We start from the raw sequence: 26,644 nt of genomic DNA on the forward strand, positions 1-26,644 counted from the left end.
GTCGACGGCAGAGTGATCGGGGATCGATTTATCATGTCTCTACACTAGACATGATAAATCGATCCCCGATAGATCGATCACTACCTGCCGATCCGGGTCCTCTCCTTACCCTAAGGGACAGATTTTGAAAGGTATTTAGGTGCCTAAAGATTTTCAAAAGGATCTAGTGCCTCACTGCCAATGGGAGTTAGGTGCTTTTGAAAATCCTACTCAGCACCCATCTGCATCTGTTGACACCTAAATACACTTAACATTCAGGTCCTAAGTGACTTGTCCAGGGTTACACAGGGACTTTGTGGCAGAGGAGTGAATGGAAAGCAGGTTTTTCAAGTCCCAGCACTCTAACCCACTGGCCCATCCTTGTTCACTGAGCTTTCATTTAAGCATGTGACTTCAATGGATACTTACATGATTAAGTGCTTTGCTGTATCAGGATAGAGTGTTCAGCACCATGCAGGATTGAACCCTTGAAGATCAAGACCACAACCCAGAGTCGATATTCTGTGGAAGCCAGTGTAGCGATGAGCATACCAGGACTATGCATTCACAGCAGCTAGTATTTCTTAGCAGATGGGAGGCTGCACGTCATACCACGTTGAGTAGATACAGCCAATTACTTGACTACACTCTCAGTTCAAAGTTAAAATTATTCACAAGACCAAATAGCCAACCTTAGTCAGGTTATTAGCCAAAAACAGATCAGTACACAAAAAGGGAGAAGCAATATCAGGAAGCAATCTCCAGTGTTCACCTTACTTAGAAGGTCTGCTTCAAAAACATGCTTCTCATAAGACTACTCATATTTATAGCACACTTGATTCCAAGTTCAAGAGCACTCTACAATCATCCGCCAGTCTGTACCTGTTTTGCTGTACCATCCTGTACCTTTCCTTATATTATTTTGAATACCACATTCCAGGTGTCAGGGGGCTGTGAAGGCACCCCTCACTTTACCAGGACATACTATTAATATATCTAGTCTCTGAGAGGCTTTGTTTTTGCTTCTGCAAAAAGCCAAGTTCAACTGTTGCCAAGTGTCATGGGACACCCTTCTGCCATGTACATTGGCCAAACCGGACAGTCTCTACACAAAAGAATAAACGGACACAAAGACAGACGTCAAGAATTGTAACATTCAAAAACTAGTAGGAGAACACTTCAATCTCCCTGGACACTCAATAACAGACTTAAAAGTGGCAATTCTTCAACAAAAAAACTTCAAAAACAGACTACAATGAGAAACTGCAAACTGGACACCATCAAATTAGGCCCAAATAAAGACTGGGAGTGGCTGGGTCACTACAAGAAGTAATTTTCCCTCTGCTGATACTCACACCTTTTTGTCAACTGTTGGGAATGGGCAACATCCACCTTGATTGCATTGGCCTCGTTAGCACTACAAAGGTAATTTTCCCTCTGTTGATATTCACCCCTTCTTGTCAACTGTTGAGAATAGGCCACTTCCACCTTAATTGAATTGGCTCGTTAGCACTGACCCCCCCCACTTGCTAAGGCAACTCCCATCTTTTCATGTGCTGTAATATATATATACACCATGCATCTGATGAAGTAGGTTTTAGCCCATGAAAACTTATGCCCAAATAAATGTGTTAGTCTCTAAGGTGCCACAAGGACTCCTCGTTGTTTTTGCTGATACAGACTAACACGGCTACCACTCTGAAACCTGTCACCATAATACAGTTCACACTTATATGAATTAGCATAACTACATAACATTCATATGTAATAAATAATACATAGAATATAATATACAAAGCAATGCAATGTTTTATACGCACAACATACAGATTGGCTAACCAGAAGCTTGATCTTTTTTTAATGTACCTGCTGCCATTCCTATGTATGTTGGGTTACAGCCGTCAAACTTGCAGGTCACAAAAGTGCACATTACTGTGGCCAGGTCCATCTCTATCACTTGACCTCTCTGTGCCTCACTCTGCCTGCCTGAAAATGAAGAATAATATTCGCCTACTTATCTAGCTGTAGACGAGGCTTGTCGTGAGAGCTAAGTAATCACGGATTGCACAGAGTGTCAAACACACAGGCTGAGATTCTCAAAGCCGCAGATGGGCTCTGAATGCTGAATTCCTACCAACATGAATGGGAAAGGGGCCTCCAAAGCAGCTGGGCAGCTTTGAAAATCTCAGCTGTAAGGTGCTACACGAGTGCTGAGCATTAATGATTTATTAACAGCATTCAGGAGAATGTACTTCATTTCCATGCTGTTCACGTGGGCCAGACTTAGAGGAGCGGCTGTTGTCGTTCTCAGTCACTGAAAAACAGACCTTTGGTTTAAGCCGTACAAGCTGGTGTACACGCACACACACTGTCTCTCTCTCACACACACACAAACACACCCGGTCCCACGCACACGCATAAATGCCAAGGGACACTATTTTCCCACTCGCTTTATGAAAGCCAGTTGCAAAGGATATTTCTTCAAAAAAAACCAAAGCGAGCCACCGTCTAGCTCCGAGGAAGCTAGCTTTACATTGGTGTAATTGGGAGCAGAGTTTGTACTTTCTTCTTAACTCCACTTCAACAGTAGTTCTACCTACCGTGGCAATTTCTTATCCTCTTCCTTCTCTGTTTTCTTCCCTTCTTTACAGACACAACACTTGTCTCACTTGCTCCGCCGAGCCCCTGGGTGGCAAAATTTGACTCCGTCTGTTTAGTACTGATGATTGAAGCCCAAGCTCTGTTAATCCCCAGAACAGGTAGTGCAGGCTTCCCCAGCCCTGTATGAAGGGAAGACCACCTCTGGAGGTAGGAGGGTAATGATCTCCATCACCTGTTCAAGCCTCAGCTCCTCCTGTCAAGAAAGATGCCCTGGCCGTTCTGAGAGTAGTTGTGTGATGTGGCTACCCAGCCACTCGGAACTGGACTGAGAACAACAAATGGTAGCTACTAATGCTGGTCTTTGAGTCTCTACGGACCTAGGCTGACTTTGAAGTAAGTACCTAGTGGTGAAGTCTATAACGTTATTCCCAAATCCCTGAGCTCATTTAGGGCCAAAACCTGGTTCCACTGAAGTCAACGGAAGTGTTGTCATTGCCATTAATGGGATCAGGATTTAGCTGGTCCTGCTCTGTTGACTCATCTGGTAGTAGATGATCCTGCTGCTGCTTTCTTTTATAAAGACTTCAAGTATCAGAGGGGTAGCTGTGTTAGTCTGAATCTGTAAAAAGCAACAGAGGGTCCTGTGGCACCTTTGAGACTAACAGAAGTACTGGGAGCATAAGCTTTCGTGGGTAAGAACCTCACTTCTTCAGATGCAAGTGACTTGCATCTGAAGAAGTGAGGTTCTTACCCACGAAAGCTTATGCTCCCAGTACTTCTGTTAGTCTCAAAGGTGCCACAGGACCCTCTGTTGCTTTTTATAAAGACTTGTCCATTTTTTAGGCTAGACCAGGAGAACTGGATCTGAGCAGAATATCTCAAGGTAAAAGAGCCATGATAAAATAAATAAATAAAATCCAGCTGACTGTACCTGTGATGATAGTCCTAAAAGTCATTCAGTTTAGTAATTTTGCTAGTTCTACATCCTATCTTAGGGCACCTACTTTCCAGACTGAATTGCGATATGGAATTTTGTTCGGTGGGTTTAACTGAAGCATTGCTAGCTGGAAACGGTAGCATTATCTGTAATAAAGTAACTCCTTCCATTTACTTTCTTGGTCTTGTATTTTACGTTGGGCTGACGGAGTCCTAATACCTGGAAAAATGCCCATCACCTACAGGCCCTTATTTGAAAGGAAACTATGGCATGAGGTGCAGGATTTCATCATTTCTCTGTATCAATTTTGCAAATATATTTCTGAGAGCGAACCAACCTGAGATGCTTGTTAATTTCACATCTCATCTTACTCTAATGATAGTGCCCAGCTCTGTAAGAATTCATTTTCACTCAATGGATTCTCCTCTCCCAGCCCCACTAACCTAAGGGGAGGAATTACTTTTTGTAGGCTCCAATTCTCTCAGCCCTCTCCTTAAACAGAGATGAAATTTGAAAATTAGGCCTAGCTCCAAATGGTGCGATGGTGAAACATAGATTAGATTTTCAAAACTCTTTCAGTTTTAATAACCTACAGTGTTATTACTAAGACAGGTAATGGATATATTGTGTGTCTGATTATATGTGTGTGTGTATTATATAATATATACATACATATCCATTTCTATATACACACACATGGGTTTAGGCTGGTGTAATTACCATCATTAACTGACCCCATATATGGATGTCAGTGATATTAGCCTAAATCCAGAGTAACTCTAATGACTTCAGTGGAGTGACCCCAGATTCAAAATTACATCAGTGTACTTGAGGTCAGAATCTAACCCAGGATTTTTATTTTTCTGCCATTTCAGCATCGTAGGGGGCCCAAGATGAACATAATCCAAGGATTTGAGCTAAACTCTGCATGAATTGTTATTCTCCCCCTGCCTCTGTCAAAGGAACACCTGAATGTGCTTACAGCTGCTGTGCTAGACAACGTCCTCCCATTGGATATAGTTTGCAAAGGATTAAAAGGATTAAGAATGAAGACCCTGATCCTGCAATTGATTGTGCACAGAAAAATCCGTGCACCAATACGAAGCTCTACTGAAATCAGAAGAGGTCCACAAAGGTTGTGTAGGACTTCATAGCTAGGACAGTACAAAACCCTGGCCAGAGCCCTCACACAGAGACAATTAAACAATCCAGACAAGGATAAATCTTCTGATTCTGCCCATTAACCAGACCGTGAATAATAATGGGTTTGATTTACCAACACAAAGAGTAATCAAGGAAGTGCATTATTGAACAGGCAGCTCAATCTTTAAAAGTTCTTGGTTTAAAAGCGGCTATGTACATAAGAACATAAGAACATAAGAAAGGCCGTACCGGGTCAGACCAAAGGTCCATCTAGCCCAGTATCCTGTCTACCGACAGTGGCCAATACCAGGTGCCCCAGAGAGAGTGAACCTAACAGGCAATGATCAAGTGATCTCTCTCCTGCCATCCATCTGACAGACAGAGGTTAGGGACACCATTCCTTACCCGTCCTGGCTAATAGCCATTAATGGACTTAACCACCATGAATGTATCCAGTTCTCTTTTAAACTGTTATAGTCCTAGCCTTCACAACCTTCTCAGGTATGTACAAACTGTGACACAAAATTGTGAGCTTTATTTGCTTAGCACTAGCCACGTGGATTTAGGAAAGTGCGTGTAAAACACTACCACATTAGAAGTCACCGAGTCATCTCTCGCGCTAGCAGTAGCATTCAATGTAGCTAAATGGGAAATTGGAAAACATAATCCCAACTATGCATACAAAGTGACAGGGTCTAAATCAGCTGTTGCCACTCAAGGAAGAGCTCTTGGGCTCACCATGGATAGTTCTTTGAAAATATCTGCTCAATGTGTAACAGCAGTCAAAAAAAGCCGACAGACTGTTAGGAACCTTTAGGAAAGGGATAGATAATAAGACATTAAATATCATAATGCCGCTATATAAATCCATGGTACACCTACCCCTTGAAAAGTGCATGCAGTTCTGGTTGCCCCATCTCAAAAAAGATATATTAGAATTGGAAAAGGTACCGAGAAGGGCAACAAAAATGATTAGGGGTATATAACACAAGAACCAGGGGTCACCCAATGTAATTAATAGGGAGCAGGTTTAAAGCAAACAAAAGGAAGTACTTCCTCACAAAATGCCGTCAACCATGGAACTCGTTGCCAGGGGATGTTGTGAAGGCCAAAAGTATCACTGGGTTCAAAAAAGAACTAGATAAGTTCATGGACGATAGGCCCAACAGTGGCTATTGGCCAAGATGGTCAGGATGCAACCTCACGCTCGGGGTATCCCTAAACCTCTGACTGCCAGAAGCGGGAACTATTCAATATAAGATGAATCACTCAGTAAGTTACCTTGTACTGTTCATGTCCTCTGAAGCATCTGGCCCAAGCCCCTGTTGAAAGACAGGATGCTGGTCTAGATGGACCATTGGTCTGACCCACTGTCGTCATTCTTGAGTTCTTATTTCCCACCCACTTTGCACAGATTTAAATGACTAGATACGCTGCAGCACCGTGGAGTACCAGGCCCAATAAATGTAGTCAGGAATGGCGTTTTTCCCTACTGTGTCGATTGTTCTGTGGCTTGCATTGTCATTAAGTATGTATATTTTCACACTCGACTTTCCACCCGTCCACAGCAAATCAGTCAGTGCGAGCAGAAACGGATTGTCCCATTGCTCAGCTGGTCTGCTTTTCTTGTATCTCCTGAAACAGTTAACTTCTGAGGCCTCAAAGCAGAGAACATGATGAGCACAGCAAAGCAACTGAGCGCTGATTAAAATTCATCCTACTGTATCACCCGTAAATAAGAAATAAAGGCTACACGGCTGTGATTAATCAACCATAAATGCCCGTCGCCTGCTGCCTGTATTCCACACAAACGCAACCCGAGCACCAGCTCAGCTCGGCATAAGGGTAACAGGCAGATCATTCTCATTCGTCAGGATTTTGAATGTAAACAAACACTTGACGGTTGGGTTTCTGCCCCCCTTGCAGATTTTCAATGTTTATGAGAAAATCGGTACATTTATTCTGGAAAAAGGCACTCACTCACCCCGCGCCAGTGGATCAAAATATATCACTCACAGAACCACAGAAATGCAAGTTTTAATTAAGGAGCATTAGTAACATGAGAGAGAGCCAGCACCTACTGACTAATAACAACCATATACTTCTGGTTTTAAGCGCTGCTACCTGGATGGCCATCAGCCCTGCTGTAAACAATCCACAATCAACAACTGGCAACCAGGCTTGTGGCTGAAACCAGTGGCTGTAAGAATCTGCTACCTGTCACAATCCCGCCTCCATTAAACCCCCAGCTTGTGTGTCTGAGGCTTGCGGTGCTTGCTGCTCCGTTGACTTGCTGGCGGAGTGTAGAAGCGTCTCTCCTCTGTTTTTGTTTGCAGTTTTAGGGGCCTGATCCTTTCGTGGACTGGCCTTTGGGGAAAGCGTTGCAGCTGGCCTTTAGCCACGACACCATTCTACACCAACCGCAGCGGGCTTTTCACCTGTCGCAGCAACTGCTTAGAGGCCATCCTTGCAGTGTGGCCCAATGGGGCAGGCCATGTGAGTCAAGGGAAGGCTCTTCTGCCACAGGCCTGCTGCGTGTCCATGTGCAAACCACTTAACCATCGCGTGCCTCAGTTTCCCTACCTGTGAAGCGAGGACAATGAACCCACAAAGCCTTTGGAAAGAACTTCAAGACCCAGGCACAAACAGTGCTGTGCAAGAGCGAGGTCTTATTATTTCGCTTGGCAGCCGGCATCTGCATGGTGGGCCCCACTGCTGCGCAGCTTGCTGCATGAGTAGCCCTTTAAAACTATTTGCTCTGATTCTCGCTTACCATCTGGGCCTGATCCCATAGGTGTGCTCAGAGCAGGCCTAAGACCTGATAGCTGTCAGACCCTGCGCAGCAGCGCTGGGTACAGGCCACTGGTAGGTGGTAGGGATGAGGTTGGGCAGTCCAGCACCCGCACAAAAGACAGCTGGGGCAGGCCCATCATGTTTGCTGAGGCCCCATCCCCTCCCATTTCATCCCATCTTACCCCAGTTACAGACATTTTGGGGGCCCTTTTTTCTCCCTCTCATCCTCCCATGGGGGGAAGGGGAGAGCACCGTAGGGTGACCAGATTGTAAGTGTGATGGGACGGGAGTGGGGGGTTAATAGGCACCTATATAAGACAAAGCACCAAATATCGGGACTGTCCCTTTAAAATCGGGACATCCGGTCACCCGAAGCCACTGGGAAACACAAAGAGGTAAGCGGCGTGAGCAGGAAGTGGAGAGACATGGTTTTGGCTGCTGGGGCATGGGGCTACCTAAGCAGCTGACGTGGCTCCTAGGGAGAGTTTGTGGCTGAGGATCCCAAGTAGAGGCAGGTGCCTATCTCCAGCCAACCAGCCAGGTGCCCAAGGTTAGCCAGGGTTAGCCTAAGCCCCACTCCGGCCTGTCAATCCTGGCTAGTTTAGTTGCCACCATGCTGACCAGCCCATTAAAAGTCCGGTCAGCGGCACAGCAGGGCTAAGGCAAGCTCCCTACCTGCCGTGGCCCCGCACGGCTCCTGGAAGCAGTGGTATGTTCCCCCTCTGGCTCCTTTGCACAGGGAAACCAGGGGGCTCTGCACGCTGCCCCCACCGCAAGCACCAGCTCCGCAGCTCCCATTGACTGGGAAACGCAGCCAATCGGAGCTGCGGGGGCGGCACCTGTGAATGGGGCAGCACACAGAGCCACCTGGCCGCGCCTCCCCATAGGTGGAGCGGGGAGATACCACTGCTTCTGGGAGCTGCTTGAGGTAAGCGCTCCCCGGAGCCTGCACCTCTCACCCCCTCCCGCACCCCAAACGCCTGGTACAGCCCCGATCCCCGTCCCTCCCTCCAAACCCCTCGGTTCCAGCCCAGAGCACCCTCCTACACCCCAAACCCCTCATCACCAGCCCCACCCTAGAGTCTACACCTCCAGCCGGAGCCCTCATATCCCCCTGGACCCCAAACCACTGCCCCAGCCCGGAACCCCCTCCCACACTCCGGACCCCTCAGGCCCAGCCAGGAGCCTCCTCCTGCACCCCAAATCTCTCATCCCCGGCCCCACACCAGACCCCGCCTTCATAGCTAGAGCCCTCACCCCCCCTGCATCCCAACCCTGTGCCCCAGCCTGGAGCCCCTTCCTGCACCCTGAACCCCTCATTTATGGCCCTACCCTGGAACCCACACCCCCAGCTCAGAGCCCGTATCCCCTCCCACACCCCCAACCCCCTGCCTCAGCCCGAAACCCCCTCCCATACTCCAAACCCCTCGGCTCCACCTCCTAGCCTGGAGCCCCCTCCTGCAACTCAAACCCCTCATCCCTGGCCCCATCCCAGATCCCGCACCCCCAGCCAGAGCCCCCTCCCACATCCTAACCCACTGCCTCAGCCCGGAGCCCACTCCCGCACCCTGAACTCCTTAGTACTGGCCCCACCCCAGAGCCCTCACCCCATCCCACACCCCCACCACACCCCCACCCCCACACCCCTGCCCCAGCCTGGTGAAAATGAGCGAGTGAGGGTGGGGAGAGCGAGCGACAAATGGAGGGTCGATGGAGTGAGTGGGGGCGGGGCCTCAGAGGAGAGGCAGGGCAGGGGGCGGGGCAAGGGCGTTTGGTTTTGTGCGAGTAGAAAGTTGGCAACCCCTAGCCGTACTGTCCTCTCAAGCCGGGCTATGGGCCTACCTTTCATAAGCAATGAGAAGTGACTCAGCGCTAGGCCCACACAACAGAAATGGTCCAGCTAACCAGCCCGGGCCCACTGGCCAGTCTCTTTCGCTCATTACAAAATAAACTCATGGTGCCGTGCCACATGGATGTGCGAAACTTGCAGTTACAAACAGGCTGAGCAAAGGGATAAAAGCGCTTTCATCACAGAACAAATGGCACCGTTGGCCTGAGAGGCAGTAGAACACAATGATTAGAGCAACGATCATCTCCTGCCTGTGCCTTGTCTTGCCACGTGCCATCCAACAAACACCTCAACTGCTCCCTGCCTCAGTTTCCCCCTCGGTAGAATGGGAATGCTATTACATTGGAGGGGGCATTAAGGCGTAGTGCTATTTTCATAAATAACAGTGAGGTCTTCACATGAATGCCGTGCATAACAGTAAGATATTATTACACTTATATTTCACTGGAAAGGGAGAGGAACTATTTTGCAAAACACTTTTTTTTTTTTACTAAAGCTATTTTATTTAATAGCCACTGTAAATAATAATATACTTTCCTCTTCCACGGCATCAGCCATGTGAGCATTTTACAAGCATCAACTAACAGAGGCTAACAGAGGCTAACAGAGGGAGTTTGCCTGGGATCTGTCCGAGAGGAGGTACGCTAAGTGCTGCATTAGGGGGGCTGTGTTGGTGAGTATCTGAGTGTCTGTTGCTGGGACAGTTTGTCAGTTTGACCGTGTGCTTGATTGCTTGCTTGTTTGTTTGAAAAGTGTGAATTGGGAGTACTTTGTTCCAGGTGGGCCTTGAGTGGGCCTGACTGGTATATAAGGGCAGTCAGCAGCGAACCAGCTGAGCGGCGAACAGCAGAGGCTAACAGAGGGAGTTCGCCTGGGGAGAGCTCACTGAGGCTTTCATCTGCAGGTTTCTCTGAGTAGATCCTGCAACAGCTGAGGAAGCTCTTAAGAGGAAGGTGATATGGAAAGTGAGCGATCAGCTGTTGTAACCTGCACAGGTTGTGCCATGTTTGTCTTTCTTCCACAGGACAGAAGCGACTTTGTCTGTACAAAGTGCAAGCTGGTCTCCATATTGGAAGAGAAAGTTTGAGGTCTGGAGAAACGAGTATCGACTCTGTGTTGCATAAGGGAAAATGAAGATTTCCTGAACAGACGTCAGGAGATGCTTCTACGGCCACAATGTTCTGAAGATTCAGAGCAGGCGCAGCAGGGACAGAAGGATGGTGAAAAAGTTTGGCAGCATGTGACCTCCAGAAGGAGAAAGAGGAGCGTCCATGTACCAGCAATGGAGATACAGGTGAGCAATCGTTTCCATGTTCTCTCTACAGGTACTAATGCGGAGAGTGGACTAGATGACCCATCTGAGGGAAGGGAGCAGAAGGAGACTTCACCGATTGGAAGGCAAAAGATGCACTGTCCTAAGGATGGAGGTTCCATGACCACCACTCCCAAGAGGAGGAGAAGGGTGGTGGTGGTCGGGGACTCCCTCCTCAGGGGGACTGAGTCATCTATCTGCCACCCTGACCGGGAAAACAGAGAGGTCTGCTTCTTGACAGGAGCTAGGATACACAATGTGACAGAGAGACTACTGAGACTCATCAAGCCCTCGGATCGCTACCCGTTCCTGCTTCTCCACGTGGGCATCAATGATACTGCCAAGAATGACCTTGAACAGATCACTGCAGACTATGTGGCTCTGGGAAGAAGGATAAAGGAGTTTGAGGTGCAAGTGGTGTTCTCGTCCATCCTCCCTGTGCAAGGAAAAGGCCTGGGTAGAGACTGTCGAATCGTGGAAGTCAACGAATGGCTATGCAGGTGGTGTCGGAGAGAAAGCTTTGGATTCTTTGACCATGGGATGGTGTTCCAAGAGGAGGAGTGCTAGGCAGAGACGGGCTCCACCTAACGAAGAGAGGGAAGAGCATCTTCACCAGCAGGCTGGCTAACCTAGTGAGGAGGGCTTTAAACTAGATTCACCGGGGGAAGGAGACCAAAGCCCTGAGGTAAGTGTGGAAATGGGATCCTGGGAGGAAGCACAAGCAGGAGAGCGCAAGAGGGGAGGACTCCTGTCTCATACTGAGAAAGAGGGATGATCGATGAGTTATCTTAAGTGCCTATACTCAAATGCAAGAAGCCTGGGAAACAAGCAGGGAGAACTGGAAGTCCTGGCACAGTCAGGGAACTATGATGCGATTGGAATAACAGAGACTTGGTGGGATAACTCACATGAAAGGAGTACTGTCATGGATGAATATAAACTGTTCAGGAAGGACAGGCAGGGCAGAAAAGGTGGGGGAGTTGCGTTGTATGTAAGAGAGGAGTATGACTGCTCAGAGCTCCAATATGAAACTGCAGAAAAACCTGAGAGTCTCTGGATAAAGTTGAGAAGTGTGAGCAACAAGGGTGATGTCGTGGTCGGAGTCTGCTATAGACCACCAGACCAGGGGGATGAGGCTTTCTTCTGGCAACTAGCAGAAGTTGCTAGATTGCAGGTCCTGGTTCTCATGGGAGACTTCAATCACCCTGATATCTGCTGGGAGAGCAATACAGCGGTGCACAGACAATCCAAGAAGTTTTTGGAAAGTGTAGGGGACAATTTCCTGGTGCAAGTGCTGGAGGAACCAACTAGGGGCAGAGCTTTTCTTCACCTGCTGCTCATAAACAGGGAAGAATTAGTAGGGGAAGCAAAAGTGGATGGGAACCTGGGAGGCAGTGATCATGAGATGGTTGAGTTCAGGATCCTCACACAAGGAAGAAAGGAGAGCAGCAGAATATGGACCCTGGACTTCAGAAAAGCAGACTTTAACTCCCTCAGGGAACAGATGGGCAGGATCCCCTGGGAGAATAACATGAAGGGCAAAGGGGTCCAGGAGAGCTGGTTGTATTTTAAAGAATCCTTATTGCGGTTGCAGGAACAAACCATCCCAATGTGTAGAAAGAATAGAAAATATGGCAGGCGACCCGCTTGGCTAAACAGTGAAATCCTTGCTGACCTTAAGCGCAAAAAAGAAGCTTACAAGAAGTGGAAGATTGGACAAATGACCAGGGAGGAGTATAAAAATATTGCTCAGGCATGCAGGAGTGAAATCAGGAAGGCCAAATCGCACTTGGAGCTGCAGCTAGCAAGAGATGTTAAGAGTAACAAGAAGGGTTTCTTCAGGTATGTTAGCAACAAGAAGAAAGTCAAGGAAAGTGTGGGCCCCTTACTGAATGAGGGAGGCAACCTCGTGACTGAGGATGTGGAAAAAGCTAATGTACTCAATGATTTTTTTGCCTCTGTCTTCACAAACAAGGTCAGCTCCCAGACTGCTGCACTGGGCAGCACAGTATGGAGAGAAGGTGATCAGCCCTCTGTGGAGAAAGTAGTGGTTCGGGACTATTTAGAAAAACTGGACGTGCACAAGTCCATGGGGCCAGATGCACTGCAACCGGGGGTGCTAAAGGAGTTGGTGGATGTGATTGCAGAGCCATTGGCCATTATTTTTGAAAACTCATGGCGATCGGGGGAGGTCCCGGATGACTGGAAAAAGGCTAACATAGTGCCCATCTTTAAAAAAGGGAAGGAGGAGGATCCGGGGAACTACAGGCCAGTCAGCCTCACCTCAGTCCCTGGAAAAATCTCGGAGCAGGTCCTCAAGGAATCAATTATGAAACACTTAGAGGAGAGGAAAGTGATCAGGAACAGTCAGCATGGATTCACCAAGGGGAAGTCGTGCCTGACTAACCCAATTGCCTTCTATGATGAGATATCTGGCTCTGTGGATGAGGGGAAAGCAGTGGATGTGTTATTCCTTGACTTTAGCAAAGCTGTTGATACGGTCTCCCACAGTATTCTTGCCGCCAAGTTAAAGAAGTATGGGCTGGATGAATGGACTGTAAGGGGATAGAAAGCTGGCTAGATTGTCGGGCTCAACGGGTAGCGATCAATGGCTCCATGTCCAGTTGGCAGCTGGTTTCAAGCGGAGTGCCCCAAGGGTCGGTCCTGGGGCCGGTTTTGTTTAATATCTTTATTAATGATCTGGAGGATGGTGTGGACTGCACTCTCAGCAAGTTTGCAGATGACACTAAACTGGGAGGCGTGGTAGATACACTAGAGGGTAGGGATCGGATACAGAGGGACCTAGACAAATTAGAGGATTGGGCCAAAAAAAACCTGATGAGGTTCAACAAGGACAAGTGCAGAGTCCTGCACTTAGGACGGAAGAATCCCATGAACTGCTACAGACTAGGGACCGAATGGCTAGGTAGCAGTTCTGCATAAAAGGACCTAGGGATCACAGTGGACAAGAAGCTGGATATGAGTCAACAGTGTGCTCTTGTTGTTGTCAAGAAGGCTAACGGCATTTTGGGCTGTATAAGTAGGGGCATTGCCAGCAGATCGAGGAACGTGATCGTTCCCCTTTATTCGACATTGGTGAGGCCTCATCTGGAGTACTGTGTCCAATTTTGGGCCCCACACTACAAGAAGGATGTGGAAAAATTGGAAAGAGTCCAGCGGAGGGCAACAAAAATGATTAGGGGTCTGGAGCACATGACTTATGAGGAGCGGCTGAGGGAACTGGGATTGTTTAGTCTCCAGAAGAGAAGAATGAGGGGGGATTTGATAGCTGCTTTCAACTACCTGAGGGAGGGTTCCAAAGAGGATGGAGCTCGGCTGTTCTCAGTGGTGGCAGATGTCAGAACAAGGAGCAATGGTCTCAAGTTGCAGTGGGGGAGGTCTAGGTTGGATATTAGGAAACACTATTTCACTAGGAGGGTGGTGAAGCACTAGAATGGTGGAGTCTCCTTCCTTGGAGGTTCTTAAGGCCCGGCTTGACAAAGCATTGGCTGGGATGATTTAGTTGGGAATTGGTCCTGCTTTGAGCAGGGGGTTGGACTAGATGACCTCCCGAGGTCCCTTCCAACCCTGATATTCTATGATCTAGGTTCTGTTCCCAGCTTCACCAGACAGAGTTTAAGGACAGAAGGGACTCCCAGCTCATGTTGTTTGACCTCCTGTACATCACAGGCCACCACCACACTAAACCCAAGAACTGAAATTAGACCAAAGTGTTACAGCCCTCCAGAGACTAGCCCATCATCATGTGCCACAGGGGAGATGATTCGGTATGCAGATGATGATGATGAAGCACAGAAAAATATTATGTGACTCGCCCACGGGCTGGCACGGACTCTGTGGGAGCATTGGGAACAGAACTCTTGGCGTGGCATGCTGGTCTCATTGACATCAGTGGCAAAACTCCCACAGATGTCAGTCGGTGGCAGGACTTCTCATCTGATGCCTAAGCCCAGCTTTTTATAACCCTGGATTGTGAAAAGCCTGTAAACCTAGAGTTAAGCTGGGCTGCAGCTCCCCCTCCCGCAAGTTCTTCATCAGGTTTTCTCCACAGTATTGCACAATCTGACGTGCTGCATGTTTTGCCTTTTGCAACTTGGGATCCCAGTTTTTCAGATGCTCTGGGTGCGTGACGGGGATGGGCCCGACAGAAATGGGGTTTCCTTTGTTCTTACATGGTGTCTAATTCAGGAAACGAAATCTCTCTAAATGGTGCATGGCTCTTTCAAGGCAAATTCCCCATAAAGAACACAGCATCCTTCTGTTGAACTGCAGACAACACACAGCTGAGGCGCCAGTTTGTTGAGCTACAGCCAAGGAGCGTAAATGAGTGCAGGCGAAGGTGGCTTGGTACTATTTATGTAGCGCATTTCACCTCAGAGAATCCCCCAACTTACCTGTGCGGGAATCACTTTACCATCACAGATGTGCAGCCACCTCTGGGCTGAAACATGGCAGCTGTTTATCATTGCACAGCAGCATTACTCAGCTATTTTGGACAGGAAGTGAAAACAAAACCATGCTCATCTGAAACGATGAGGAATTGTGTACTAGCTGGGTTGAAATTTGACCTCAGGCACCGGGACAATACCCCTACTCTTGCCAAAAGAGTGCGGTGAGATCTTTAATGCCCATGAGTAGTCAGCAGCTCAGTTTTACAGCTCAGAGAATCATAGAATATCAGGGTTGGAAGGGACCTCAGGAGGTCATCTAATGCAACCCCCTGCTCAAAGCAGGACCAATTCCCAACTAAATCATCCCAGCCAGGGCTTTGTCAAGCCTGACCTTAAAAACCTCTAAGGAAGGAGATTCCACCACCTCCCTCAGTAACCCATTCCAGTGCTTCACCACCCTCCTAGTGAAAAAGTTTTTCCTAATATCCAACATAAACCTCCCCCACTGCAACTTGAGACCATTACTCCTTGTTCTGTCATCTGGTACCACTGAGAACAGTCTAGAAGATCCATCCTCTTTGGAACCCCTCTTCAGATAGTTGAAAGCAGCTATCAAATCCCCCCTCATTCTTCTCTTCTGCAGACTAACCAATCCCAGTTCCCTCAGCCCCTCCTCATAATTCATGTGCTCCAGACCCCTAATCATTTTTGTTGCCCTCCACTGGACTGTCTCCAATTTTTCCACATCCTTCTTGTAGTGTGGGGCCCAAAACTGGCCACAGTACTCCAGATGAGGCCTCACCAGTGCCGAATAGAGGGGAATGATCATGTCGGTCAATCTGCTCTCAATGCCCCTACTTATAGAGCCCATCTGTAACGTGTGATCGTGCTGGGGCAGGTTTAAATTCTGACTCAGAGAAGAGCGCCACCTTCCGGATCACTAGCACCAGGGCCGGCTCTAGGAACCAGCAAAACAAGCAGGTGCTTGGGGCGGCACATTTCTAGGGGCGGCATTCTGGCGCCGGCCATCATAGGCACCGACTCCATGGCATGGAGAAAAAGTGCCCCCACTGCCCCAGCTCGCCCCCGTTCCGCCTCCGTCTGTTTCCCGCAGCAAGGCTGGGAGGGAGGAGAAGCCGAGCGGCAGGGCGCTCAGGGGAGGCGGCGGTGGTGGAGCAGAGGTGAGCTGGAGCGGGGAGCGGTTCCTCTACCTCCCCCTTACTTCCTCCCCCCCCCCCGGTTACTTCCTGCGCCCCCCCCCTCTGCTCACCTCTGCTCCGCCTGCTCCCCTGAACGTGCCGCTGCTCCCCCGTCCTTCACCTGAGAGGGAGGAGGAAGAAGTGGAGTGGCGGCGCGCCGGGGGAGAAGGCGGAGCGGAGCGGAGATGAGCTAGGGCGGGAGGTCGTGGCGGGGGCAGCAGGAAGCAATGGGGGGGGGAAATGCGGCACCCCGGGGGAGGAGGTGGAGCCGTGGATTTGGGGAAGGGGTTCGGAAGGGGCGGAGTTGGGGCGGGGCTAGGGGGCACGAAAAAAAGGCCAAAAATTTTTTTGCTTGGGGCGGCAAAAATCCTAGAGCTGGCCCTGACTAGCACAACTTGTGGCAACACCCTGGTTTCCCCCCCCACATTGTGTCCCATCGAGTATTAACAAGCACACCCCTACTTAGGCCTCATGAGATCACAGCCCAGCGTGCCTCAGCCCTGAGTATTCAATAGCGCTGCTTTCCAGAGACAAAGTCCTAGCGCTGCTAGAGAAATAGAATCTCTGTAAGGTGGTCAAAAAATTCAAACTTTGAAATTTTTCTATGAAAAAAAAACAAAAAACAAAACATTTTCAACCAGCTCTAATTTCCACTGTTCTCAGCTTACCAGGCTGAAAAGGACTCAGGATCCCCCGCATTCTGAGTGTTCATTTAACAAGGCTATTTAAACCCTTTTAGAGTCATTCTTTTAAAAATGTTACTACGTATATGCCAGCCTGCTAGAGACAAGCTTGGGTGATCTATTAACAAATAAATAAATAAATGCATAAATCAGATTCTCCTATATTTGATATCTAGTTAAGATAACCCCCTGACTATCATACTACACTTCTACCCCAATATAACGCTGTCCTCAGGAGCCAAAAAAAATCTTACTGCCTTATAGGTGAAACCGTGTTATATCAAACTTGCTTTGATCTGATCCCCCCGGAGCACTGCTTTACTGCGTTATATCCGAATTCGTATTATATCAGGTCACATTATATCGGGGTAGAGGTGTACTGCATTCCTGCAATGCAATTCATATGGGATGCTCTGGGAACATCACTCGGAAACTTCAGCAGGTGAAGAACACGACTCACCAACAGTGCTATGGGATCTTTAATGGCCATGCGGACCAAAAAGGGCCTCCATTTTTATGGCGTCTCAGAAGACCCACACATAATAAACCTCCAATACTCCATCTGATTTACCTTAGAAGGCTGGAGGATTGAGTTGCCCATGCTGGGATCAGAATTTCTGGTTCTGAGAGAGTCTAGGGGCATTCCGTGCCTAAAGCTAAGCCAACCCAGTTTGCAGAGGTCTTGTGCCAGTCACAAGCCTGTGTGTCAGCTTCCCCATACATACGATGGGTATAGGATATACTTACCTCAGCTGGGGGTTATGAGACATAGACCTGTTTGTATCTGAGATGCACCCATCAGTGGCCCAAGTGTAGATGAGGAACGCTGCTATTTGTACCAGCCGAACGTATCCCTACTCACCGGCCACCGATTGCTGAATGTTAACTCCAAGCATAGACAAGGCCTGACTAATGCTCGCTAAGTGGTTGGAGATCCTTCCTGTTATTATGACCCTTACTTGTTGTTATGAAAGAGACAACCAAGCTGGTCCACAAGCATTGCCAACCATATGAAGGCCCCACTACAAAGGGAAACTTGCCCTGCTCTGTTTGCAAAGTCTTTGCCATCCTCTACCATTCTTTAAGGTGCTGATGAAATTGGTTTCTCATCTCTCTCTCTCTATGGAGGCAATGAGAAACCCCAGATTTGTGATATCTCTGGTGCCAGGTAAGGAAAGCATCTTTTTCCTTTTAACTTGCTGCTGTATATATATTGTTTCCTTGCAGTCTATCTTTAGGTTATAGCAGTTCACAGGGTTTTTCAGCAGATGTGTTATTCAATTACTTCAGGGCTTTTCCATTTGTAATATTATGAAGCAATGATAGCCAGCAGACTTCACCTGTCTTTTAGAGATAGCCAGCCTGGTAATTTTAACTCTGCCCATTTTATCCACACCAGTAAATCTCATAACATGGTTATAGAGAGATTCCAATTTTTGTAGACGCTTCTCCCGGGAATTCCTGTATACAATATTGCCATAGTCTGTAATGGACATAACCTGTGATTTGATTAATGTTTCCCTAGTGAAGAAGTCAAAGCATTTCATGTTCCTATAACTGGTTTGCAGCTCTGCAGTAAAGGTCTTTGGTGCAGCAGAGAAAATAATTGCAAACGCAGCCCCAGTCAGAATATATAATCCCCTCACAGCGAGGGTCCAATTCAACAGAGTTAGACTGTCTGCGCAGGGGGTTGCGGCAGGATTTTCATGTCAGGAGAGCGGGATGCACAGAAAACAAGGTAATTTCAGTGGTTTAATATTCATGAATCAGCCTCTGTGTACAGGGAGCTAATTCGCCATTGCACGTCCTAGGGGCGTAGTCTCCCAGGATCAGGGAGAGACCAGTGCGCGCATGTAACTGATTCCACCTCCCCAAAACCAAAGAGCCTCGATTTGTGCCAGAATAAAAGGGTGAGTCATTTTACATAGTAATGCATTTTCCAAAATCTGGCACGATGCCCAGTATTGGGACCCGTCTCGGGGATTTTGAACCTCTAAAATAGCCCTGGTTGCACCTGACCCTTGTCTTCTGCCTTGCTGCCGATCCCTGAGTTATCAAAGTGTTTTATCGTACAGATCGATAATGTACGTCCAAGTGCCTCTGAGACACAGAGTGTCTTCTCAAGAAGACGACACAGGAATGGTTCACAGCTGGCAACTGGGACAAGTCTTCTTTTTAGAGATCACTTTTCTTCTATTGTCTTGTCTCTGGGCCTGATCCAAAGCTCATTGGCGTCTTTCCACTGGACTTCAGTGGGCCTGGGCTCAAACCCTACGTGCCCAGGTGTTGCTTATGTGGGAGGGAGGGGGAGCGGGGGAGAGGGGAGCGGAAGAGCCAGGTGATTCCAGCTTCCACACTAGCGCTGTTCTCCCCTAAGCGTTGGGCGTCCTGGCCCCTGCTGCACCAGCTAGCAGAGGCAGCCTGCTGTGGTAGTGGACACCGCATGCATCTGGAAGGTGGGCGAGCTCCCCTCACACACTGGGCTGCAAGGTGACTCCATGGGCAATGCATCAACACCACTCCCAATGCAGGGCTGTGCCTTATAGTCTAGGTTACCTTAACAGACGGGGCCAGCCAGCCATCTCTTGCTTTCCTCGCTTCTTCTACATACCGATATACATGTGTATTTCATATGCACGTCTCTTACCGTGGGCTTTCTCCATAAGATCTTTGTTTCATAAGGAACACATTTGTTTCTAATCCACACATGCAGCTGTCATTTCATTTAAACAAGGGCCCCATATGTCCATCCATAGGCAAAAAATAAATCTAATAAATGGCCCTTGAGAGGAAATAAAAGCTCCTATTTCTTTGCAAAATAGTAATGTAACTATTTAGTCTTCTCCTAGTATTTGATTGGCCTGTGAAACTCACTGCTGCAGGGTATGCATGTCAGACAACTTGGTGATGTGTAAAGAAGTATTTCTAAATGCACTTTCCAGAGACCATTTGGCATCACATAAAATGGAACTGATTGGTTTTCCTAGTCAAGTCAAGGGGAGTTGGGGCTGCTTAGACCTGTGCTGAATTTGGCTCCTAGCCCCACACATTCCTCTTGCTTCAAAAAAAAAGGAGCCTTTTCTCCTATCCATTGGTCTGAGCTCTGACCAGAGGACAACCTTATTGCTGCTAATATTAACGACAGAACCATACCTTGCTGTGACAGAAAAATATTATAAATATTTGGTATTGGTTGTAAAATACAGCTGCCTGAAAGCACTTTCTTTTTCCTTTTTTGTCGCTGTAAATAACCACCTCATCACACAGCTGTGTCATGTTGTCCTCCCTGGAGATCTTTGTATGCTCCATACAGGCATCTGTCCCCTTAATCCACAGACCTTTAATAGACATCATTCTTTTAAAGAAAATCTTCACCCTTATGTGTAGATAACTGTTTTCCCTTCCAAAAAAACTGACCGTAAAGGAGATGATGAGCTAGGAGATATAGGATCACTGTATGTCGCTAATCTATGTGGAATGGGGGAGTTCTCTTGCCTGCATTTTGCATGCATTGGTCCATCTGTCTCCATCCAAAACACATACACCTTGACTATCAGAAACAACTTCCACAAAGCTGGCCCTGCAGAATTCCAGGAGAGATTTAATTTGGTACAATATTTAGCACTTATGTAGCATTTCACATAGTACAAACATTAAGAGCCTGCCTGTTCCACCCTTACTCATGTTGTACCACACTCTGAATGGGACTGCTTGCAGAGTAAAATACTACTCAATGGGAGGATGGTCAAATCAGGCCCCAATTTATTATTATTATTCTCTGTTTACAGATGGGAACACAGAAAGGTGGAATGACTTGCCCAAGTTGGTGGCAGGGCCAGGGTTATCGCTTGGGAGATGATGGGTCCCAGATATTATCATTATTTAATATTTCTATTGTAGTGATGGCCAGATCCACAGGCAGGATTGAACCCCCACTGTACTGTAGAAATGCACATGAAGTTGCAGAGGAGGTGATGGTGGAGTACATTGGAGGAAGGGTCAGGCTGAGATGCAGGATTGAATGGAAAGAGGCAGGTCAGGAGTGAAGAGATTGATCTCCATGGCAATAAAGCCATAAGAATGGCCATGCTGGGTCAGACCAAGGGTCCATCTAGCCCAGTATCCTATCTCCTGACTATCTCAAAGCCAGGTGCTTCAGAAGGAATTAACAGAACAGGTAATCATCAAGTGATCCATCCCCTGTTGCCCATTCCCAACTTCTGGCAAACAGAGACTAGGGACATCATCCTTGCCCATCCTGGCTAATAGCCACTGATGGACCTATCCTCCATGAATTTATCTAGTTCTTTTTTGAACCCTGTTATAGTCTTGGCCTTCACACCATCCTCTGGCAAAGAGTGCATTGTGTAAAGAAATAAATATCCATGTAAATTAAAACAGTAGGAATACAGAAGCCAAATGATAGGAACCTTTGAGAACTGGTAGCAGGACAGTGACCATGCCTCCATTAGCCATCCTTCACTGTCCAGCCAACCCCAAGGATTGTGAGCACAGCTGCAGGGAGGAAGAGAAGGAAAATGCAAAGACATGCTCAGTTGTTGCATTTATCACTTTATTCATTCTTTCCAGAGTAGCTTCTCCAACGAATATCCTAGAATATCCTGAAATCCTAGATACATGGAGCCATTCAGAAAGAAACACCAAGGAATTCTGCAACTGTTTTGTTTCAATCAATATGCAAAGGGAACTTTTTTTTTCCTCCAAGTAAACCAACTTTGAAAGTCTTCCACTAAAACCTTATAAAATCCAACTATAGTAATAAATTAACACTAGATTAATTCAAAGGACAAGTTATCCCCGCTCTGCGTGCCTTCTAATCCATATCTCCAAGAGGTCATTTTAATTATCATGCTGTCACCCACTCTTCATTACTCTGCTTATAGAGCCAGGAAAGCAGCACTGTGCCTTTTAGATGCATTGGTATTCATCATATTAAGGCATTTCACCCTCCTTAAAAATGCACACAGTTTAACCCTGTAACCTTGAAATGCTGACAATATTGAGTTTGTTTTTATCATTTTCCTTCCCGTGGGTCATCTTATTTCTTGTTCTCAACTTGTTTCCTATTCTCCCGTCTCTCCCCTTCCCAGAGATTAAAAAAAATCAGGTTGATGGATTGTATTTGACAACATCTGTGCATTTACAGTTTTGTCGCTTTCTTGGGACTTGCTTCTTTTTCAGATCCAAACAGGGCCGTATTCTGCCCTCATTTACCCCCACCATGAGGCTGTGTGTGTGTGTGTGGGGGGGGGGGGATGACACAACTGATGCACAGGCTGTAGGTTTGGCTGTCTATTCAAACATCGCCGTATAGCTGTGGGTGAGACCTGTACCCGAGCCGCAGAACTCGAAGCCGTATCTTCTGCCCTGACTCTGCCTGCTCTGGGCTTCCTTGTCAGTGCAAAGCAAGTGGAAAGCTGCCCTAATGGGCCAGCCAAGCATTCTCCTAAGAGAGGGGAATCCTCTTGCCACGGAGAGCCATGTACACTCACCAGACAGGGGCATGTTGGGGACAGGATGAGGATATTCAGAGGGAGGCGGAGTGCCCGACGCTTTGCCAGATGCCCAGCTGCTGCATGTCCATGTGACACAACTGCAGCCAGTGTAATGAACTAAAGCTGCTTTCAGTTTTGCATAGGGCCTTTTCAGCGCCGTGGCCGGCCCAGGATCGGGGATCAGCCGCTGAGAATCTGGCCCTAAGATCCAGATCTAAACTTCCCCAGGGTTCGGGAATGGAGAGCTCGAGCCCATCACTAACCCCATAGAACCTGCAGAAGGTGATCCCAGAAGGGAACAGTGGTCAGGTTTCAACTCGCTTTCCCTGGAAAGCAGAGGGACCCTTCAGGTCGGTCACATGAGGCCTGGGGAGGAGGCTGCCCGCTGGAGATGGCTTTTAGCACAAGTTTCAATGCGTGTAGATACTATGGGCCAGACTAGCTTGTGGAGGTGGGGGAAGAAGAGTCAGGGGGTCCCCCCTATGCTTTGCTCCTCAGCCCCGTCATGAAGTAACCAAGAAGGGGAGGCCAATCAATGCTGCCAACAGTTTGCATTGCACTGGGGGCAGGTCTGGGCGTATTCCTGTCCATTACCCAGCAGCTGCTTGGGGAACACAGGCTATGCCTCTTATACAGGTCTAGCCTGGGCTGCTGGGGAGTGTAATGCCTGGAACTGGCTTCTGCAGGCACAATAATGACACCCAAGGGTCCTACCTGGGCACCACACATCCTCCCCCATCACAGCTCAGCTCAGGCTCTGTGAGCGAGAACCATCACACACATTGGTGTGCATGTGTCTCTCGCAATTAACAGTGCTACAGGAGTCTCTCATGACAAGAGCTGATGGAAGAGCAAAACTATGTGCCAGGAAATGAAGGATGGCACAAAGCCAGGTACATGGGAGCATGCCTGCTTACCCCCAGGGGCTATTTCTATACACGATAGCACACGGTATCTCAATAGCACATGAGACTTGCATAAAGCCTTCTGAATTTTACACTAAAGGGGTAGACATTGCACTGGGTGATGGGGGGCTTTGAATTGTTTGCTTAGTGAATCAACGACTCCTTTAAAGACAGAGAGGGGGAGAGGTTTGGGCCCCCCCCGCTTTGTAACTAATGGCTGTTCAGCTGCCATTAATGATTTTTGTGAATCAATCTGTTCACATTTTTCAGAGCTGCGCCAAAAGACCTGGAACTGATTTACCATTGGTAAAAAGAAAATCAAGAGTAACATTTCTAGCTGATTTCGCCTCCCCCCCACCCCACCCCGACTATTTGTTATTTTACTTATCTGGGGGGACAAGAAAGACCAATTTCAACCCCCCAAGGGGCTGATCCAACTCCACTTCTGCAGTGCCTGCTTCCCAATGTCCTTATGACGAGTGAGAGAGCTCCGTAGGGTTCGTCTGGCTTCTCTTCTGTAGCTTGCGGCCTGGGTGGCTATTCCCTGGGCCCCGCTGGGTGGCACATTTAAAGGAGGGCATTTTTTCTTTCCTGAAAAAGGAAAAGAGAGGGAAGAAAACCATTGTGAAGTAACACAGTCTTGCGGCACTGCATAAACCACACATTTGAGATGTTCTTAGGAAAACCTTTGTGCAGAATCTCAGAGCAATGAGTGTGTTTGCAAGTGAGACTTCAACTGGAAGTCTAATTTATTACAGACCAGTGCAGGATTATTCCCTCCACAAGTCTCCAGTGTTTTCTCCAATCAAACTTTATATATTCCTGGTGATGGGGGTTCTACCTCTTCCGTTTGGAGAAGGTTTCTACCTTTTCCCTCATTCCACTGTCTAGTAATCTCACAGCCATTTTTCCTGGTGTTCAACTAAAAATTCTCTTTGCTTTATTCCACACAATTTCTCCTAGTTATCCCCCCTTGCACCACTGTGGAGTATTTCTCCAATGTGTATGTAACCCACTGGCGAACGTGCGTTACAGGTCCTGCCTCTATGCCAGTCCACAGAGGATATCCAAAGCAGCTGGTTCCAAAGCCTCATTCTTCAGCTCAAGTCATAGCTGCTCATGCTTTTAGCTCTGGAGGTCCCCATTTCAGTCCCTGAGATGGTGGCCATCACACGTATGCCCTTTCCCCCACTACTGGCAGACACACATGTCCTCCGAGGGCCTGTCTACACAGCGCCACAGTCCAGATTAGGGGTGTGTGAATTGCAGGGTACTCTAGCCGTCCTGTGTAGACACTGCTGGTGCAAACAGAAAGGTGCCAAGTTCTCGTGACGTAGTCATGTTCAGCCAGGACTATGTTGACATAAAGCTTTTCGTTCATGCCAGCAGGGTCTACACAGGGCAGTTTGAGCGCAGCACGTTAGAGCACTTTACAATTCACACCGCCGTCATCTGGACTGCGGCACCGTGTAGACGAGCCCTGAGTCAAACTATTATATTGAATACTGTTCAAATGTTCTCCGAAGTCAGCCCCTCCAGCCTCAGTGACATTTGATGCTCTTCTCCGAATTCCTTCCAACCTCTCTAACCTTGAGCTTGCTAATGCAAAGTTCATCCATGGGTGTAAAACAGCCGGAATTTCCTTGGGCTTCTTTGCCAATATTGCGATAGGAATTGAGAGTGCCTCAGCTCTTGGGCTGAATCCTGTCACCACGATGGGTCCTATCTCTTTCCACTGGGCAAACCCTGCTGCCAGTGAAGTCCAAGGGAGTTGCACCACCAACTTCAACGGGAGCAGAGAGAGACCAGCTCAGAACCCCTGCGACTTCCCACCCTACATATCCAGGCCCTACTTAGATTATTAAGACTCAAAGCCTTGGAAATGTCTCATTTTCTTTTCATTGCTTTTGCTACTTGTTTACTTTTCTGCCCTTCACCTTCAGCTTCTTCAATGAAACAGACCCAGATAGTGTCACTTTTGTTTCTAGTCTGTTTCACTTCCTGCTTCTCACGCCCAAGCAGAGTGCTGTCCTGGTTGTGCCCAGCACCACAGGGAAGTGTTCGCTACTCTTATTTTTAAATAAGCCTCTCTCCGCTTCATTCTTTACAACTCCTGAGACATTTAACTCCTGTTAGGTTGTAATGCCCCTCTCTTTTTTAAACAAAATCTAGCACTGGGCCCAGGAGCGGCTCTATGTTTTTTGCTGCCCCAAGCGTGGCAGGCTGGCGGCTTTCGGCGGCGCACCTGTGGGTGGTCCGCTGGTCACGTAGATTCGGCAACATGCCTGCAGGAGGTCCGCCGGTCCCGCGCCATCGGCATCCCCGTCGCCGAAGCCGCGGGACTGGCGGATCTCCTGCAGGCATGCCGCCGAAAGCCGCCTGCCTGCCGCCCTCACAGCGACTGGCAGGCCGCCCCCCGCGGCTTGCCGCCCCAGGCACGTGCTTGCTGCGCTGGTGCCTGGAGCCGCCCCTGGCTGGGCCGAACTAAATCAATATCCTCCACCCCGGATTCTGATGCCACTCATGCAGCTCCTGGCAGTTGTGGGCCTGCAGTGCAGAATTGGGCCTGAAAGGCCGCAAAGCGTTACGTGATTTAGGCTGAGCTCTGCCTCTCCGGATGCTGCATCTGGGAAGAAGCTGCAGAGACCCTAGGCATCTTCCTGTTGAAAAGCAGCAACGTCTCTCGGGCGCTGGAGGAGCGCAGTGCAAAGAGGCATTTGTACTTGTCCCTCCCTGCCCACACACGCCCTCTCTGGGGCGATTAGTGCTGACAGCAGTAGACTAGCCAGCACCCCGTCCGCTGAGCTCTGCAAGCTTGCGAGTGAATTATGGCTGCCCTCTGTGCAAGGTGCATTCAGCGGGGGGAGAAAGGCCTCCCTGTACGCCACCTGCACTGGGGCGGCCATAACTTACCCCTCTGCCTGGTTCACAAATAATATCCTTCTATTTCACCTCTTCCTTATCTTGGCATGGCACGTAATTATCTCGCTCCAGCCAACCTGGCCATTGGGCAGCTATAAAACCAGAGACGACTTTTGATTTTCTTCTCCATTATAAACCGAGGGATCAGTTTCCAGCCTGACTAGAGAAAACAAAACATGCCATCAACCTGCTTCACAATGACTGATAGGCTTAGATCAACCCTCCGTGCTGCCCTCACTGACTCAGTTGCCTTATTCTACACAGTCTGTATCTCTTGAGTCTCTCCCCGATGAAGGAGTCCATTTAGCTGTCATGCTGCCAGTGCTGTTTGTTCATCCGCTGCTGCTCTGAGAAGATACAAATAGAGCTGGCCCCAGACTCCTGGTCTAATAT

General features: G+C 48.2%; 1 protein-coding gene across 1 annotated transcript in view; it reads right to left on the minus strand.

Annotated features, from left to right (window-relative positions):
• Window positions 1-21,460: 21,460 nt before the first annotated feature.
• The window catches only part of AGBL4 (AGBL carboxypeptidase 4), a 1,392,624-nt gene continuing 1,387,440 nt past the window's right edge, over window positions 21,461-26,644 (minus strand). Inside the window, exon 13 of the mRNA XM_005284894.5 lies at window positions 21,461-23,920. Within this exon, the coding sequence (XP_005284951.2) occupies window positions 23,800-23,920 (121 nt within the window). The 3' untranslated portion in view covers window positions 21,461-23,799. The remainder of the gene's footprint in view (window positions 23,921-26,644) is intronic.

The sequence above is a fragment of the Chrysemys picta genome, chromosome 8, assembly GCF_011386835.1.
Source record: "Chrysemys picta bellii isolate R12L10 chromosome 8, ASM1138683v2, whole genome shotgun sequence".
NCBI lineage: Eukaryota > Metazoa > Chordata > Testudines > Emydidae > Chrysemys > Chrysemys picta.